Genomic DNA, 13,518 nt, shown 5'->3' on the forward strand with positions numbered 1-13,518 from the left:
GGAGATGATCTGGTCCTTGTTCCAAAAGTACACTAGCCAAGTCAATAGTCCAATGTCGTTAGGGTTTTGCAACTGTTGTCCGTCCCTCTTTCATTTTTGCCTGAACCCCATATTTCATCAAAAGTTTCATGGCCATTTCACCAATATCCGGATCACTCTGTAATTTCTCTATTTTACCAAATCCATCGAAGTCAGTAATGACTAGAGTATAAAGATTCCTAGTGCTATACGTAATTTCACCTGCCTTTAGAATGCTCTTGAGTCCTTTAAGGCACAGTATTGATGTCTTCCGGTCTGGACAGAGTATATGATCACAAAGTGGTCCGATGCAACCTTGGCTTACTAAGAACCTGAAAGAGTACAAATCGTGTAAGCTAAAACCTTGTTTTGATGCTTCTCCCGGGCATAATAAAAATGAACAAGCAGCAAGGTTTGATTTTTCATTACAATTTCACCACTAAAGTTACCCTTGTAAACAACTCCATAGAGATTGGAGCAATAAAAAGTAGGAAGGTAACTTAATGTTGCTTTGACTCTATTTTTCTTGAAGTGCTTTTATTAGGTGCTCATATTTGATACATGACTATCACAATATGACCTCCGAAGTTCTAAAACTCAGAAAATTTTGATCAAGTCCATATCAGACATATATCCGTATTCAACACACATCAAGTCCGAGTATCATAAATCATAACAGCATATATTAACTAACACCATGGTTAAATGCGAGCAACAATAATCCATGCAGACAAGTCGAAAATCAGTATGGAGAGGCCAAAAGGTAAAACAAATTGGTAAATGGACGTACCTAATCTGCTCATTGGAGCCTCTTCGGGCAGCATTAGATAAAGCACAGGCAGCATCCCATCGAACCTCAACATCATAGTTGTCAGCTTGGGAAAGATATAGGAGAGATGGGATAATATGTGCATCCATAATTTTCTGTTTCAAAGAAAATTAATAAACGCTAACATGCATATATTACCAAGAACTTGTACAAAAGTCCCATACATTGTACTCACACTGTAGAAACAGAGCATACAACATACAAATATTTGTATAAGAATAAACCTATAGATTTCATCAGTCTTTGGAACACTAAATATTCAATGAAAACGATTAAGGTGATTTATATTTACAGAAGAAATAAGTTCATACAAAACCATAGTAAATTCCTACTTGTATCTGATTTCTATCTCTAGCTGTCAAAGTTGAGATTGCCGAACAAGTTTTCCTCAGGACAGAACTGTTACTCCCATGCATGAGAATAGCATTCAAACGAAAGAAAACCCCGTTGTTTATCAGAATCTGGAAAAAGAATGTAGACTAAGTTATTATTTCAGAACCCATTGATGACTTCTGTATACTATAATTGAAATAAAGCACCAACTTAGTAAATCCTGATACACCATATAAAATGCATCCAATTTGTAACTAAAAGGCAATGATAGTGAAAGATACTTTACTAGGAAATTAAGAAAATGCTCAAACACAAGATATACCTGAATCTGAGAATCAACTCCCTTAAAAATGTTTCCTACTGTTCTAAGCACGTGCTCAACAATTTTTCCATCTGAAAGACTGGATTAAACAAACCACTTAATCAAACAAGGTCGCAGCATAAAAACAAAAGGCATGACCAGACAAAGTTTTTGCAACTGGAAAAGGTAAACTATGCTTGAGACATGATCTTACCCTAAAAGCATAACGAGCCTTGCACAGACATCTGCATCGATTAGAGCCTGGATTTGTTCAGCTGAACCATTTGATAGATAAGAGAGACACAGGCAAGCATCCTCACAAACTTCACCAATAACTCCAACCGGAGGGTTCAAATGAATAAGTCTACGAAGAATTGGCAGTGCAGACCTTATCTAGAAAAGACAGCAGCAAGTCAATATCTACACTTCAAATGAAATAATGTAAGTTATCAGTTAAAATTCAATTTAGCTGCCTACTTCACTTTATACCTGGTTAAATGATGGTGCTGGATTTCCTTGACAGAAGATAGCCAAGGTGTTGCTACAAGTACGCAACAAGGCTATCTTCTCATGAAGCATAGGAGGCTCCAAGTGGTTATCTAATAAAGATAACAATGGAGTGAGAGTACCAAACTGAAGAACATAGTCTCTAAAATCAGGAGATTGATTGGCCAGACTACCCAAAGCTGCTGCCACCTAATTTATTACGAAGCATGCAGTAAATCAAATAACTAGGTAAAGAACAGCTATATAAAATATGGAAGTGAATAAGCACGAACCAGCTCCTTCAATTGATAACATTCTTCAGAGCAACACAACAGCCGTATAAACATAGGTATGGCTCCATGTTTAATTACAACGACTGCCTGCTCTAATGACCCTTTTCCAATAGCATATAAAGCTCTTACAGAATAAAGCTACATAGAAAGGAAAACACAGGGATGTTAATTGTGATTTATATATTCCAAAAGAGTAGTTCACTTCACCAAGGGAAACTCTGTAAATAGCCTTCAAACCTTGTGTTGGAGGCCATATTGCTCATTAAGAAATCGCACAAAGTGAGGAACAACACCACTTTGAATAACTACATCAATTGGAGGATTTTCTAAAAATCAGGAAAAAGGGTCAAAAACTTTTAATTTTCTCTTCACAAGAGCAAAAAAGTTAGGTATATAGGAATTACACTCATACCAGTTGATAACAAAAAACTCAGTCTAGCTGTAGCCGCGAATTGGAAACTCTCGTTACCACTCATCAGATCACTCGCCATTACAGGAATACTGTCAAACTATAACAATGACAACAAGAAAATCCTAAAAGTCGGATGGGGCACACTTTCATGCATTTAATAGATAGCTTGTCTTGCATGTAGATATTGAAAAAGTACCATTTTTTGAATTGCTATTGGATCCCCTGCAGCATCCTCAATACATCGCTCCACATGAAAAAATTCATGATTTCTCTTAAAGAAAAGAATGAGTTCTCTATTTATCTTCCTTATACTCTCCATACTCCTGAGATTTTTCTGCATCTGCCTCTGCCTCTTCTGCCATTTGTCCTTATCAAACTTAAACAGCCACTTCATTATGAACTGTGAAGAAAGGAAAAACATGAGCATATACTATGCGCATTATAAAGGACAATGCCACTAAGAGCAGATATCCCAATTGCATCTGTTGTCTCATTTTGTTACTTCTTTAAGAACAAAGATATATTGTATTTAAACCTCGAGAACCCTACTTTTTACTGCATATCTATGGATTAAGACAAAACTTTCACTTTTAGCTGTTGCTGCATGCAATTTCTAAGGTTTTTTTTTTTTTTGCATAATTTATTTGTTCAACTTTGAACAGTTCAATAGTGCAATTTCAAGACCAAAAAAAGTTGATTATTTCATGAACTTAAAAAGAGAGTTCCACAACAAAAACATAAAAGTTCATACAATGTTCGCAAAGTCCTGCAATCTATACAATTTCAAAGAACATGCCTTGTTATATATGCACTTGCAATGCGAAGAAAGCTACAATATATTATGCTAAACTAACATAGGTCTAAGTAAAATGTTACGCAAGGATGAGCAAATAATTTAAAATAATCCAGACATAAACAAAAACCAATCCATTCAAAACATAAACAAAAACTCTTCTGTATCATCTCTAAATCTATATTCAAGTCTAAGTTACCGAAATGACATGTTCAGAAATTTCTTTGAAAGCCAAAAAAAATCAATCATAAAAACTAGAAAGAGCAAATAATTTAATCTCGTTCTTTCTTGTTCTCACCCTTCTTTTAGCTATCAACTGAGCCAATTAATCAAACATAGCTCAAGCAAACTTTTTAGCTGCTAAACTAATCCAAACAAAACCCAGGAAAATAAGCAATTCATTGCTAATATTCAAAACCTCACACATAAGAAAATTTAATAATGCAGATTACTACCAAGTTTATCGTAATTGCCTCTACTATACTTCACAATTCATTTTAGAAGTTACCCTAAACAAAACAGAAAAAGAAACAGAGTACACATTAATAAGCTTCTGCTGCCAAACAGTGAAATCTCAAAAAAAGATTTAAAAAGATTCATAACTAGAGTACATTCGTACAGAGAGAGAACTTACTGTATGATTTGATTAAGAAATGAAATCTTGGAAGAGAAGAAAGGTTTTGGAGGACACGTGAGGACTACGAAAGGAGGGAAGTGAAAACGGAATGAACCGGTTTTTGTTATTGGACTCCGGCCACCCAACCCGAATGGAAAGCCCGTATCCACATCGATACCAGGTTAATATAAAATAATTAATATTTTTTTTATATTTTACTTAAAAAATTAAAATTTTAATTATTTTTGGTTTATTTAAGGAAAAGAAAAACATATTTATATTTACATCAATTGTCCCCGCTGATATCGTTGCACGTTTCTCAGCAGCAAAGCCGTGGTCGCTACCGGGGAAGGGATTATACAGTTTTCTCAGGTTGCTTTCGCCGTTGCTCTGTTCTTTGTCTGTCAATGGTGAAAACTAAAGAATTTAAGTTTAACGAAGCTAGGGCAAAGGGGACTGATAGAAGTAGTAAGCCTACCGTCATGAAAAAATTTCCGCTCAAACATCATACTGCTAATTCTACCAATACTACTGCCTATATTCAGGTATTTCTTCATATTTTTAATCTTTTTAACTTTCTTATAAATCTCTGTTTATAGATATATCTGTGTGTACTTGTTTACTGGTTGGTAATCATGTTTCATTCTGGAAACTTATCTTTAATCACTTTGATAATCAGTTATGGCTATAATATACTAATTAATTATTTTATATTATTATAAACATGTAATGTAATTATTATTTATTTGAATATATGCTATAAGAATGTAAGATGATACACTGCTATTGTGAATTTTAATAGATTTAAATAGAGTGAATTTGTTTAAAGTTCAACTTTTAAGTTTAAATTAGTTTTCTGGTTTTCACAATCCGAGATTATATTCTAAAATTAGTTATGCTGGGAAGATGTTTTATTTGTGCTTTTTTCTTTTTTGCTTGTTAATATTTTGCTTTGGAGACATAAATTGTTCCATACATTGTGGTTTCACGACTTGTTTCAATATTTCTCTTTGTTGCTTAATTTGTGTTGGCTGCTTTTATCTTTGTTACAGATTTTGGGTGTTGGAATGGATACTCATGATACAATGCCTTCAATTTTACTTTTCTTTGACAGACAAAGGTTTATCTTTAATGCCGGAGAGGTAATTCTTGGCTTATGATGACATTAAAAAATTACTTTTGTTTGTGTGATTATTAGATAATCTTAGTTTTATCCATATAATTTTATTTGTGTCGTAAATGGTGCTTGATATTCAAGCCTCAAGGAACTGAAACGTTTATATTTGATCCCTTAATCTACTTGTTGGTATTACAGGGCTTACAACGATTTTGTGCTGAACATAAGATTAAACTGTCAAAGGTATTATCCAGATTAGAGTTTTGCTATCAATAAATACCTCTAAGCTTTGTTAATGTACACATATTTCTTTAGATTGCTACCAATGATATCAACTCTTTTCAGATAGATCACATATGTCTTTCCCGCGTCTGCTCAGAGACTGTTGGTGGACTTCCAGGTTTGTGTCTCAACTTTTGAGAGATAATTTGTGATTAGGCTGGATTGAAAGGTGTTAATTATTTGTTTTTCTTTGTAGGTTTGCTTTTGACTTTGGCTGGCATGGGAGATGGAGTGCCTGTAAGTTCCTATTGACTTAAAATATCTTATTTATATTTAGTAAATATTTTGCCAGTGTCACCAAAATTTCATCTTAACTTGGGGGTTTTCCCTTGTTTTCCTCACAGGTTAACATTTGGGGTCCTTCAAATCTCAACTTATTGGTTGATGCTATGAAGTGCTTCATCCCTCATCATTCGATGGTTCACACCAATCTCGTCTCTCATACTGGCCCTCTTCAAATAGACAGCTCTGCAGCAGTTGCAAGCAAGTTCAAAGATGTCAAAATATCAGCCATTCTCTTACAGCCAAATGGTGTGGAAGGTTCTGATGTGAAGCCAAGTGATGTGTCAGTGATATATGTGTGTGAATTGCATGAGATTAAGGGGAAATTTTACAAAGAAAAGGCGGACGCTCTTGGCATAACAGTGAAGACAAAATATAAGGAATTGACTCAAGGGAAATCAGTCAAGTCAGATTTGTTAGATATCACAGTGAGTTCTTCAAAATTAAGAAAAAATAAATTATGCTCGATTTTTCTTTTTATTTTTCTCTAATAGAAACTTGTTTCTTGCTTTTAACGTTGTGCATTGTTTATGTTGTCGCTTAGGTTCATCCAAATGATGTAATGGGTGCTCCAGTCCCTGGTCCTATTGTGATTATAGTTGACTGTCCAACTAGTTCCCATGCACTAGAACTTATCTCCACACAATCTCTTACTGATTATTATTCAGATTCCAGTAATCAATCACAAAGCGGCAAGATTGTCAATTGTGTTATTCATTTAGGCCCTGCTTCTGTTGTAAATAGTTCTCATTACAAGAAATGGATGAAAAATTTTAGTTCAGCCCAGCATGTTAGGGCTGGACATGTAATGTGAGTATTTTTTTTTTTCTTTTCTAAAGAATTCTTTTTGCCTAAATTATTTGACCTTTTTTGAAGATTAATGTTGTTTGCAGGAATGAAGTGCAGAATCCAATCCTAAAATCAAGTGCAAGGATCACAGCCCGACTTAATTACTTATGTCCTCATTTATTTCCACCTATGTCTTCTTCTATTCAGCACCCCAGTAGTACTGCATCAGACTTCAATTTCTTATGTGAGGCATGTTCCGACATGCTTGATAAATTTTAGTCATTTGATTGGTTGTAGTTGAATACTTTGAGACAACAGTAAACTTCATTATGCTTGTTTTTGCAGGATCCAACTTCAAAGCTTTGTGATGGCATCTTTGCAGAAAATCTCCTAAAGGTATCTAAAACTTTTCTATTTCTCCATGCTTTGGTTTTGAAAATTACTTAATCACTTAACTAGTTATTAGATTTTTTTTTCGTTTTCCTTAAAGCTTGATACAAGCTTTCTTGCTGAAATATGGTTAAATTTTCGAGCAGAAAACTTTTGTCTTTTATCTACTTTGTTTCTCATTAGGATCTAGTAATCAAAAAGTTTCTTTGTGTTTTGTTCTACATTCTGTATCACATTCTTTAGTCTTTTCCTTCTAGTGTTTTAGTGCAGATATCTGGCCTTTCCTTAAACTATTATTAACTATTTTTTCCCCTGCTTCTCAGTTGATTGGTTTGTTTCATGCCATGGTTTCTTTGTTAAAGAACTAAAATTTATAAAAGTTTCACAGACATGATTAGAGTCTGGAGATTCACCATTAACATCTCTATGGAGGGATGATTCATTTTTATATGGTAAAAAGAAATTTCATGTCATTTGAAGTTCTTATACTGTTTGTGATCTTATTTTTATATCAATCATTTGCTCTTTTTTTGTTGTGTTTTAATGTTAAATTTTAAGTTGCTCTTTAAAATGAGACTAGTGTTAACTTTCTTTTTTCTTTATTTTTGTCTCTTCCTAGTTAATTTGGCTTGCTACACCATGTTGTATTTAATTATCTTTGAAATGCAATGGAAGTACGTTGTTTAACCTATTTATCAGCTATATTAGGTAATAAAACTATTTTGACATGTTAAAACAGTTTATTTTGCCATGCTCATCTTGGATTAGATAGATCAAATATTCCAAGTCCACTGGCAGCATCAGCAGCCATTGATGAATTACTTTTAGAGAGTCCAGATATAGCAGATGCAGCCCAACATGTTAGCCAGTTGTGGCAGAAACCTGCAGAGACAAAAGAGTGTGCTATCTCTATTCAAGATAGTAAAGTTATGACTGACAAGCCAATCCTGGATGAAAATAGTGTTCCTAGTTGTCTGGAAAATATACGAAGAGACGACCTAGAGGTTACATTTTTGGGGACCGGTTCGTCACAACCTTCTAAGTATCGCAATGTTACTGCTATTTATTTCAATCTTTTCTCAAATGGAAGTTTGCTCCTAGATTGTGGTGAAGGAACCCTGGCACAACTAAAAAGAAGGTAACATGACAAAAAATCTTTTAAATCACACCTTTATGATTCCTTTTTTCTTCTCTTTTATTGATACAGCTGTTTATAAACCTTGAGAACAGATATGGCATGGAGGGTGCGGAAAGTGCTGTGAGAAATCTTGCTTGCATTTGGATTTCTCACATCCATGCTGATCATCATGTAGGCTTAGTTCGGGTTCTTACTCTGAGACGCGATTTGTTGAAGGGAGTGTCACATGATCCATTAATTGTTCTAGGGCCATCACAGCTTAAACGTTTTCTGGATGCATATCAAAGACTTGAAGATTTAGATATGCAGTTCTTGGATAATAAAGCCACTACATTATTTTCATGGGAAACTTTTGAGTTAGATAATGAATCAAACAAAAACAATGAATTGGTTTTTGAAAGGGATGAAGATGTAAAGAATGGTAACTTAACTTCATGTAGAGAAAGTTGTTCGCAGGGCAGTTCAAAAAGATTAAAACTAAGTGTTCCGGTTGCCAAAATTGAAACTTTTGCTTTACTAAACCGTCTGAAGAAAGTTCTCAACGAAGCAGGAATTGAAAGGCTCATCAGTTTTCCTGTTGTGCACTGCCCAGAGTCATTCGGTGTTGTCCTCAAAGCTGCTGACAGAATAAACAGTAACGGAAAAGCAATACCAGGTTGGAAAGTTGTGTACTCCGGTGATACTCGACCATGCTCGGAAATGATAGAAGCATCTCAGGGAGCTACTATTCTTATACATGAGGCAAGTACCTACGAAGTTGTGAATAAAGAAAATCGAACAGATCCTTGGTGTTCCTTTCCTTTTAAATTATTTTAACGAATGCAAATGAAGAATTTATATAAAGCAAATACTTGTAAAGATTAGATGACCTCTCTTTGGTTTTTCCTCCTTGGAGGGACCATTGAACTCATGAATTGAAAATTATGTGGCTATTAACTTCATTTGCTTTTTGGGATATGCAGGCAACTTTTGAGGATGGCATGGCAGGGGAGGCCATAGCAAAGAATCACAGTACAACAAAGGAAGCTATAGAAGTAGGAAACTTGGCCGCCGCATATCGTGTCATTCTTACACACTTCAGCCAAAGGTACCCAAAAATCCCTGTATTGGATGAAATAAGCATGCACAAAACCTGCATAGCTTTTGACCTAATGACTATAAACTTGGCTGATTTGCATGTGCTCCCTAAACTTATTCCATACCTAAAATTACTTTTCAGAACTGAGATGTTAATTGATAATTCAGATGATCATGTTGAAGAAGCTGGTTTATAATTGTAGGCAATTTAATTTTTTTTAATTAAATGATTTTTAATAGGAAGTTGAGAAAAAAGTTTGCTTTAAATATTTTTATATTTGTTAAATGCAATTTATCCTTCAATTTTTTCATCTTTAAATGAGAATTTTATTTTTTTATCCATTTGTTTAACAATTACCTCATAATAAAGGTAATCTATAGTTGCACCCTTTTGATGTTATGATAGGTCCTTGATACAAAACAAATCAAAGAATACAAGTTTATTCTTTTAGAATTATTTTTAGGAGGATTTATTTACACTTTTTTCGTTTATTTTGTACTATTAATATTTTAATGATTCAACAGTTAAATTTATGGTTATAATTTTGCTTGTCATCCATGTAAATTTTAAACTAATTCGATATCTCCATCACATTAATATAAAATACTGAATTTACATTAAATTTGACATAAATAAAATATAAAATATGATAGCTAAATCATTCTCTTTTACATATATTATATATAATACTATACAGTTAAGAGTAGATGTATCCACAGATTTGGCCTTAATCAGGGAACTTGTTAAATCTTGCCAGCTATCTCGGTTCAAAATTCAAATATTATTTTTATTATTTGTACAGTAAAAGGAGTCAGTGTGATTAGATTAGACTTGAAAATAAAATTTATTTGAAATATTTTAATATATATGTGTGTTTGTTATATTTACATTTCCCAGAAATCAAGACGAAACATTGAGGTTTCCGAGGAAGAAGGATTTTAGGGAAAGGTTAAATGAATAAATGGTGCAAATTTGAGAGATATTAGGAAGGACACAGAGACACATGGAGCAATTAAATTGTTTGGAGAAGAAGACAAAAACAACATTTAATGCATGAAAGCATGGACCTTGATTCATGCTTCAAACTTCAACTACAAACACAATTAATGTGTTTTCTCTGAGTTAATTATTAATTATGCACCCTTCATTCACCCTCTTTTCTTACTTTGATCTCAAGACTTCCAAGATCTAATTACTGGCAAAACATTTTTTAAAAAATAAAATAAAAAATATTTATATTTGGCTTTTATTTATTTTTAATTAAAATTCAGTTTTTTTTATTCGAATACAAGTTCTTTGTCACTCATCCGGTGTACTTTATTATCATAATAAAGACAAAATACATACAATGCTTCAATTAAAATGGAGCAGAAGCACACACAATATTCATGTGATAGTGCTTAGGAGACGGGGCATGATTCTATGAAGGATGTTAAACTGCAAATTATATAATGAGAACAAATCAACATGGGCAAAGTGTTCACAATTAGCTTGTTGGCCTTCTAGAAAAAAAAATTCTAAAATTTTCAAAATTTATACATGTTATTTACAATCTTTATAACAAAATAAATATATTCAGTTAGTTAAAAAAACTAGTGATACGATATAAACCTAATAACTAAATCTCCCACTAAATTCATCTTTGAACATGTTCTGTTTGACAATGATATGACAACCCCTTTAACCCTACACCATTTATCACATCTAATCTAACCCACCACATCACACCTACAACCATATCTCTCTCTTCTCTCATTTCCCACTTTTATTTTCCTTTATTATATTTTTTAAGTCACAACAATATATTTATAAACTCAAATCATATTACATAAAATAAAACCCTAAAAATTTGGATATCTCGACTTTTATAAATACCTAATTCTCAATACTTATACTTCACAATCATTTTATTGGAAGAAGAAGATGCTCAAAATAATGGCGAATGTTGGAATCATAGAAAAGGAAATCATGACCAAAATTGAAAAATAAAACTTACTCATTCTTCACAACTTCCAACTACATTAGTATATTTATAATTGATAACCATATATATATATATATATATATATATATATATATATTAACTAAGTATATTATTTTTAACAAAAACATCTGGTTTGGCTTCGTCTCCCCAGAATTTAAAAAAAAAAAAAAAAACTCTCAATTTTATGTATAATTTTTCATTTCTCTTAATCCGTTTTTCATATAATATATATATATAACTAGGGAGTATATATTTTTACTTATAATTTCACTTGAATAATTTCCATGTCAGCATCTCCAGTCCAAGCGGACTTCACCGGGACCCACAACATGCTGACTCGGCTTCCGAAATGATACCATGTGGCTGCTAACCATGAAGGCAGTTACACGCTCCGAAACCCTAATGTCTTCCATCTTCAATTCTTGCAACCGCCGCACGTATTCCGGCACGTGGAGGAGGTCCCACAAAACCCCCACTCCACCGGGCTTCAACACCCTCACCATCTCCCCCAACACCCTCATCCTCTCCGCCGCTGCTTCCACCGTCCGGTGGCCGTATTCTTTCCCCACGGTGTGCACGAACACGGCGGAAACCACCACGTCGAAGTAGTTATCCCCAAACGGGAGGCTCCTCACATCGCCTTCTCTGCACGTCACATACTCCCCCACACCTGTTTTCAATTTTCAAAATCACCATTTTTAGCGCAAAAAAATAAAGATTGTAATTAAATAATAATAAATTTTCTTTTTGTCACAAACCTTCAACGTTGGCGGTTCGTAGCGTAGACAAAGTAGTTCGTTTAGACGGATCCAACCCAACAACCCGACCCGAACTACCAGTTTTTTTCAGTTGGGTCGCCACCGCATTGAGAAGAATCCCTCTGCCGCACCCAATATCAAGCGCTAGCTTCACGGTCGACCAGTCATTAACCGACCCCACCATCCGTTGCGCCATGTCGTAATGCAGCGGCCCGGCGGAGTAAAAAAAGTTGGCGGCCGCGAAAAACAAACACACTGCGGAAATCGCCGTGACGCCGCCGCTGAACCCGGCGGCGAAACGGGCTGCACCGGGACTGGAGAGGAAAGTTTGGAAGAAGTGGAAAATGGATTCGAAGTATAAAAGGAAGAGGACTGAAAGTAGGGAGAAAAAAACAGCATGGAACAAAAGGAAAACAAGTGTTTGCCACTGGTCCATGCCGTAAATTGCATAGATCTGAGTCCAATCTCTGCTACTATTGGTTTTTCCCATACTTGTTTGATCTCTGCAAAAATACTCAAAAAGCTTAAACTAAAAAAAAAAAAAGAGCTCGGGATTTGAAACAACTCTCTTTTGTCCTTGATGGGTTTTGGTTAAATTACTCTACCAACCAAATTAACTCATTCTGTTTTAAGGAAAATCTTTTGGGTGATCCAAGAAAACGATTCACGGAGAAAGAGAGAAAAAGGAGGAGGATCAGAAAAAACAGGGTCTCGCCCAAACAGAAGAAACAGGATCAGAGCAAGAGATAAAAGGATCAGAGAAAACAGGGTCTCATGGAAACAGAAGAAAGAGAAGAGAGAAAAAATAGGACAAATGGGATCGAGATTTATGGTAGTAAGTAATAATATAAATCTGCGAAAATGTCAGTGGTACTGGCATTCAAGGATAAAATGAGAATGATCTCTAAAGCAACTAACAAATTTTCCTCTTTTTTTCACGCGCTTTCAAGATTTTCGTTTCTGTGGGGTTGCTTTGAATTGTTTATCGAATTAATGACTGAAATGGGGTTTTTGAGTTAAAGAATGTAGGGGATTTTTCTTAGAGAAAGAGAAGGAAAATGGGAAAAGGGATTGATTGGCGAGTGAGTGAGTGAGAGAGACTCTATTATGTATACTTTTTAGCGGTAGAGAGTGATTGGAAGATTTTTTTAATTATATAGAGAAAATGTTTAAAATATTATCCCTTAAATGAGTAACGACAAAATATTAAATCTAATTATTGTTTGAAAATGATGTTTATACTATATTAATCAAATATTTCACAATTACTTCGATCTTTTATATCAAGATCTACATTCCTATTCCTATCTCCTATCCTTTTGTATTTTTTTCTATTTTATATGTATATTTATTAGATTATATTTTTTAGAATTTATATACATTTTGTATTTTTACTTTTCTAATATTTTAATTATTTTAATTTAAATAAATAAACATTTAAAGAAACTAACCCAAAGTCATGTACTTAATTATGATAAAATATTGGGATACCAAATTGAACTACATTTTAATATAAAACTAACCATAAATTTTCATTAAATCAAACAAATAGTTTTGTGAATAAAATATAAACTCGATCAATAGATTCACATAAGAAAATTATGAAATAATATACGTTG

The 13,518-nt window shown here is 33.8% G+C and overlaps 3 protein-coding genes across 6 annotated transcripts; 1 reads left to right on the forward strand and 2 right to left on the reverse strand.

The window, feature by feature from the left end:
• Nucleotides 1-953: 953 nt before the first annotated feature.
• On the reverse strand, nucleotides 954-4,233 carry LOC105779439 (importin subunit alpha-1a). Of its 4 annotated transcripts, none has more exons than XM_052630940.1 (9): nucleotides 4,100-4,233; nucleotides 2,869-3,072; nucleotides 2,673-2,769; nucleotides 2,498-2,586; nucleotides 2,261-2,398; nucleotides 1,971-2,177; nucleotides 1,696-1,874; nucleotides 1,503-1,581; nucleotides 954-1,308 (listed from the first exon to the last, which is right to left on the reverse strand). In XM_052630940.1, the coding sequence occupies exons 2-9, from the start codon at nucleotides 3,064-3,066 to the stop codon at nucleotides 1,153-1,155; spliced, it is 1,143 nt and encodes a 380-aa protein (XP_052486900.1). In that variant the 5' UTR covers nucleotides 3,067-3,072; nucleotides 4,100-4,233; the 3' UTR covers nucleotides 954-1,152. The 4 variants fall into 4 exon arrangements, with proteins under 4 accessions (XP_052486900.1, XP_052486903.1, XP_052486895.1 ...); XM_052630943.1 differs by lacking the exon at nucleotides 4,100-4,233 and adding an exon at nucleotides 3,921-4,079; XM_052630935.1 differs by lacking the exon at nucleotides 4,100-4,233 and having other exon boundaries at nucleotides 2,498-2,565; nucleotides 2,869-3,298.
• LOC105779477 (tRNAse Z TRZ4, mitochondrial) lies at nucleotides 4,125-9,383 on the forward strand. The gene is made up of 13 exons (XM_012603247.2): nucleotides 4,125-4,262; nucleotides 4,405-4,626; nucleotides 5,134-5,223; nucleotides 5,397-5,441; nucleotides 5,544-5,598; nucleotides 5,677-5,717; nucleotides 5,825-6,190; nucleotides 6,307-6,572; nucleotides 6,656-6,800; nucleotides 6,897-6,949; nucleotides 7,678-8,079; nucleotides 8,172-8,820; nucleotides 9,042-9,383. The coding sequence occupies exons 1-13, from the start codon at nucleotides 4,191-4,193 to the stop codon at nucleotides 9,351-9,353; spliced, it is 2,718 nt and encodes a 905-aa protein (XP_012458701.2). The 5' UTR covers nucleotides 4,125-4,190; the 3' UTR covers nucleotides 9,354-9,383.
• Nucleotides 9,384-11,135: 1,752 nt separating this feature from the next.
• Nucleotides 11,136-12,985, reverse strand: LOC105779468 (hypothetical protein). Its single transcript, XM_012603238.2, has 2 exons — nucleotides 11,900-12,985; nucleotides 11,136-11,811 (listed from the first exon to the last, which is right to left on the reverse strand). Exons 1-2 carry the CDS (start codon nucleotides 12,387-12,389, stop codon nucleotides 11,429-11,431), a joined length of 873 nt encoding a protein of 290 aa, XP_012458692.1. The 5' UTR covers nucleotides 12,390-12,985; the 3' UTR covers nucleotides 11,136-11,428.
• Nucleotides 12,986-13,518: the final 533 nt, after the last annotated feature.

This window comes from Gossypium raimondii, chromosome 1, assembly GCF_025698545.1.
Source record: "Gossypium raimondii isolate GPD5lz chromosome 1, ASM2569854v1, whole genome shotgun sequence".
In the NCBI taxonomy this organism is placed as follows: domain Eukaryota; kingdom Viridiplantae; phylum Streptophyta; class Magnoliopsida; order Malvales; family Malvaceae; genus Gossypium; species Gossypium raimondii.